This window comes from Nelusetta ayraudi, unplaced genomic scaffold (assembly GCF_046127955.1).
Source record: "Nelusetta ayraudi isolate G7.1 ecotype Tasmania unplaced genomic scaffold, CSIRO-AGI_Nayr_v1 ptg000033l, whole genome shotgun sequence".
NCBI classification, from domain to species: domain Eukaryota; kingdom Metazoa; phylum Chordata; class Actinopteri; order Tetraodontiformes; family Monacanthidae; genus Nelusetta; species Nelusetta ayraudi.
The window spans coordinates 6,900,001-6,905,000 of NW_027466083.1; the positions used below are offsets into that span (position 1 = coordinate 6,900,001).

Genomic DNA, 5,000 nt, shown 5'->3' on the forward strand with positions numbered 1-5,000 from the left:
CTGCACGATGACGCAGCTAATGCCGTGTTGTCTTCGGCGGGCGTGGCCTCGTCGAGCGCAGCGTCAGATCGTGCTAGTCGAGAGGTTAGCTCTGCGCTTGGTTAGCTAGCCGCGGCGCTCTCAGCTCTTGACCCCCCCCCCGTTCCCGTTGTGGTGTCTTTTGGGACACCTTCCCAGATGGAAATGTGAAATAAAACCAACTGATTAGTCGCAAACGCTCCTTCGAAAAAGGTGTCTCTCTCTCTCTCTCTCACTTTTTTTTCTGCACGATGGCTCAACGACGTCCGCGTGCGGGAGGATGTTTACCGGCGTCGCGCGCACACACGCAGCAGCTCCGGCTCCGCTCGCTGTGCGACCCGATGGAAAGAAATGGAGGAAATTAGACAAAAAAAGGGCGTCGTGGACGGAGCCTCCACCCTCTGCTCCTCCACGCTGAGGCCAGTCGCGCTCAGCTGAACTGGAAGGAGGCCAATTCCTGGATGGGTGGGGGTTGGGTGGGGCGGGGGGGAGCTGGCGGCTGCTCCTTTCACTCCCCCGCTCCTCCCCCTCGCCGTCAGTGCCAGCCTCCCTCCAGACCCGCCGTCCCACACAGCCGCCATTGTTGGGGAAACTAGGCCGCTGCATGACGCAAGTCACACGAGAGCATCGATCCGGAGCGAGGCGGCTCTTTAAAAATAGTTCTCCAAACGTCTCCGGTCGCCGGGAGGGTTCCTCGGGTCGAGGCGGCTCCGCGGCCGTTGTTGGGCAAATGATCAACGGACGGGTTCCGTCTCCTTGACGGTCCTGGACAAAACCTGTTTGGAACCTCCGGAAATAATTGTGGTTCTCTGGCCTCTTGACGACCGCACACACCCTGATCCACCCAACGACAACAGTAAACACCATGAAAAGTGTTATAGTGACACGCATGTGTGTAGCACTTCCTGAAACAAAGTTGGTTCATGACGGAAACTAGAGAATGTCATTGAGATCGTCACGAAAAATTAACATAGACCAAAGGTAACAGAAAGAATTGTAAAACGGAGACAAAGTTCGGGAATAAAATCAGCCAATGGAAGGCTTGTTGACGTTGTTAACAAGGGGCGGAGTTCCACAACCAACGGCTTTGATTGATTTTGAAAACTGGCCAACAGCTATTCTAGAGGAGTGACGTGTTCCAATCGGAACGCATACCACCCACGTCGCGCTTTGCACGCAAAGTTTTTTGTGCTCAAAAATGTGAAATTTGGTTTGGGTGCGGATCTCAGAGGGACGATTACTTCGTCCTTCCATCTTACAGATTGATCTAAATATCGATAGTATCAATACCAAGGTGGGTATTGGTATTGGATCAATACCTTGTGTGATGAGCCCGGTACTTTTGTTGCAGTTTCTCTTCTGGAAATTACTCCCCCCCGCCCCCCTCTCTGGTCACGAAGGACCTACAACCTGACTTTATTTTTCACAAATATTTGTGTAAATTTTGAAGGTAGTTTTTTTTTTTTGCACTGTTGAAATTGTTAAGTTTGTAGGTTTGTAACATTGTTGTTTTTTTATGTCGCATGAGCGACTTTTTTCAAAAGCAGTTGGCTGTAGTGTAATCGACTAACTCACAGCAAAATCACAAAATGATCCAACAATCACGACGTTTCACGTCAAAAAGTATCGCTAGCGTACTAGCCCTGTGTTTACTAGGTATCAAAACCCTAGTTTGGCCCTCCCCTACTTGTGATATGATGTTGTGTTTGTCATGTGTGAACTTCCTGAACCTCACCACTCCCTCTCTCCCCCCCCCCCCGCTTCCCCGAATGTAGGCCGACACCGGTACGACGGGCCCTCAGTCGACGGCCCTGCAGCTGAAGAAGGAGTCGAGCTGCAAGACGGAGCCGTCGTCGCCTCAGCAGTCGGCTGCCGAGGACCAGACGGAGCCGGTCGACCTGTCGCTCAACAAACCGCGCTCCTCATCGCTCCCTGCCACCGCCGCCGCTACCACGGTCGCCAGCGTCACAGTCAACCCCGCCCCCAGCCCCGCCGTCAGCCTGCCCGGCCTGTCGGCCACGCCCATTCCATCCGGCGTCCAATCAATAGGCTCCATGGTAAGCGCAGCGCACTTCCTCTGAGCGACTCTCCAGGTGAGAAGGACCTCCGTAGTGATTGGCTCCTCCCCTCACCCACAGGTCCTCTCCCCCGGCTCCATCCTGGCCACGCAGGGCGCCGGCGGCCAGCAGATCCTGCACGTCATCCACACCATCCCCTCGGTGAGCATGCCCAGCAAGGTGGGCCAGCTGCAGACCATCCCAGTGGTGGTGCAGTCGCTGCCCGTGGTCTACACCACCATGCCCACCGACGGCGTGGCCACGGCCGCCATCACCGTGCCACTCATCGGCAGCGACGGACGCTCGGAGGGATCCGGTGAGTGTGTGAGGGAGGGAGGTAGTAGGTTTGAAGTGTGTGTGTGTGTGTGTGTGTGTGTGTGTGTGTGTGTGTGTGTGTGTGTGTGTGTGTGTGTGTGTGTGTGTGATGGAGTGAGCGAGTCTGAAGTGGCTGCGGCAGCACGTTGTATTTTCAAGCGCGTGCAAAGTGTTGGAAGATTCAGCTCAGGACAAAACCTCTGTATCCGAACCTTCAAATGGTGTCATATTATCAGAAACATCATTACATTTTAAATATTATTATCAGGGATGCACCGATACCAGTATGGGGTATTAGTACCGATACCGGGGTTGAGTGCAATACATGTCAATACCATGACACAGATACCAGTTTTATATGTATGTATAGGATTTTATTATGATGATGATGATGATGATGATGATGATTATTATTATTATTATTATTATTTATTACTGGTTAATACATTTGATTCCAATATTTGTGAAATTTTGGTCACTATTTCACCCGTGCGCCTGCTTCTGCGCTGATTATTCAGCCTTTCTTGCTCAATCTGTCACTCACGTGGAGCTCACGGTCTCAGCGCTCTGTGTGTGTGTGCGCGTGCGTGGTTAGCAGTGTGCTATACTTTCCGTTCCATTCTGCCCGTCCGTCCGTCTCCCAGAAGCTCTCCATCTGCCTCCAGATGATTGATGTTGCTGCTCACGGCGAGGAGACTCGTGCTAAGGAACATTTCAGTGACATATGTTGTTGCTGAAAATTTTTCCCCTGCAAAGGAATCTGACACGAAATCCAAAGAATTTTCCTCATCTTTTCCTCAAAACCTTTCATTCGTCTCCTTTATTGAGGAAGCCATGAGGGACTTCGCAGTTTGGATGCGTCTCTGTGTCCGTGATGTTCCTCGGTTCAGTCGGTCAGCCGCCCACTGCAGTCGTCCGTGTGTTATAAGAACTGGATACCGAACTTCCAATATGGAGGCGCAGCGATCTTTTCCCAGTGTCCACTCGAGGTACCGAAACCAAAAATCCTTTGCGGCCCAAAAAGCATTTTTACCGCAATACGGCAACAGGTGACAGGATACCTTGCACCTGGAAGGTGGTTCACAATAACTCTTCTGTGTGTTATTTAGTCGTGGGCTTTTAATCTTTCTAAAAACACGTTTTTGAAAAACACATTATTTCATGACATCAGGTCACATGCTGTGTGACCTGCTGTGTCTCAGTTTGTTCTGATTGCGTGATGCATCTCGATGCATCGCGTGAGCTACAGAGGAATGATGGGAAGTGACACTGCTGCGAAAGCCAGAAACTGTTGGGGCTTCGCTCGCTAGTCGAGTGACCCGGCGGCCACGTTGCATCCTGGGCTCCAAGCGAAGGACGCACGACATCCCTCCTATGAACAGGGGGGAACTTTGCAAGGAAAAAATGTCCCAGATGGTGCGGCGACGGATATCAGTTTTTCTCCACTGACACTCTTCTTCTTCTTCTTCTCCTTCTTCTTCTTCTTCCTCTTCTTCTTCTTGAACTAAAAGTGATCACGCTCACGCTAACCTTAGCTGAGAATTCATGATAAAAATCATCGCATTTGAGTTCCATCTTGAACAACATCCCTGAATCAGGAAGAAGATAGTTTCGGTTTTAATCAGCTCTGGGGATTTTGTGCAAACCCCTGTTTTTTTTTTTTTGTTTTTTTTCTACCTGCTGCTCCGACATGCCACTGACCAACCTGTCCAGTCGGTGTCGTTTACGGCGAGGGAAACCAGGCAGATGGTTACGAACATGATCCCGCCTCAACGCCGCCTCACAATTGGCGCGGATACCGTTTCCTCCGAGGCAAACCGGTCGGCCGTCAGCTCGGACGGGCTGAAATCTTATATCGGCTTATCGCTGCGGTGACGGCAGGTGCATTCCGAGTGCACACAGGAGCCGGCTGGCTCGCTGAATGTCCGAACCTGAGAGCGGAGGGCGGAGACGGAGGGGAGGCGGCCGACTTTGATAGCAGCGCCTGGCAGCTGATTGTGACCAGGATTTTCCACGGGCGGCTCGGTAGACGGTGGAGATACTGGGAGGTGTGTGTGTGTGTGTGTGTGTGTGTGTGTGTGTGTGTGTGTGTGTGTGTGTGTGTGTGTGTGTGTGTGTGTGTGTGTTTGGGAGGAGGGTGAAAGCCGTGTTACGGGGGTGAGGATGCATGAAGAAGAAGAAGAGGAGGGACGAGGGGAAGGCGGAGGAAGTGGAGGAGGAAGAGGTTGATGAGGTCAAGGTGGAAGAGGAGGTGGTGGAGGAGGCGGAGGAGGGGGAAGAAGAGGAGGAGGTGGAGGAGGGGTCAAGAGGAGAGGAGTTGGGTAAAGGAAGGTCTCCAGTGGCCCAGAAAAGGGGCGGGGCTAATTGTCTCCGGAGACAAAGAACACTGCTTTTGGCGTGTGACCTCTTCCGATGCGCACGAACACTCATGCCCACGCGCACGGGCACACACACACACACACACACACACACACACACACACACGTACTTGCTCCACCCAAATTCCTTGCGTCACCGCCCCTCCCCTTCCTGTTCTCTGCAGGCAGGGTGGACTTTGACCAGTGCGGCTGCCACATTCCTGCAGATAGAAGGAGGTGGACGAGAGAGAGA

The 5,000-nt window shown here is 52.4% G+C and overlaps 1 protein-coding gene across 2 annotated transcripts in view; it reads left to right on the forward strand.

Annotated features, from left to right (window-relative positions):
* The window catches only part of klf8 (Kruppel like factor 8), a 42,719-nt gene that overhangs the window by 30,957 nt on the left and 6,762 nt on the right, over nt 1-5,000 (forward strand). For both annotated transcript variants that reach the window (XM_076031986.1, XM_076031985.1), the window contains exons 4-5: nt 1,794-2,075; nt 2,157-2,391. In XM_076031986.1, coding sequence (XP_075888101.1) covers nt 1,794-2,075; nt 2,157-2,391 — 517 coding nt within the window. The remainder of the gene's footprint in view (nt 1-1,793; nt 2,076-2,156; nt 2,392-5,000) is intronic.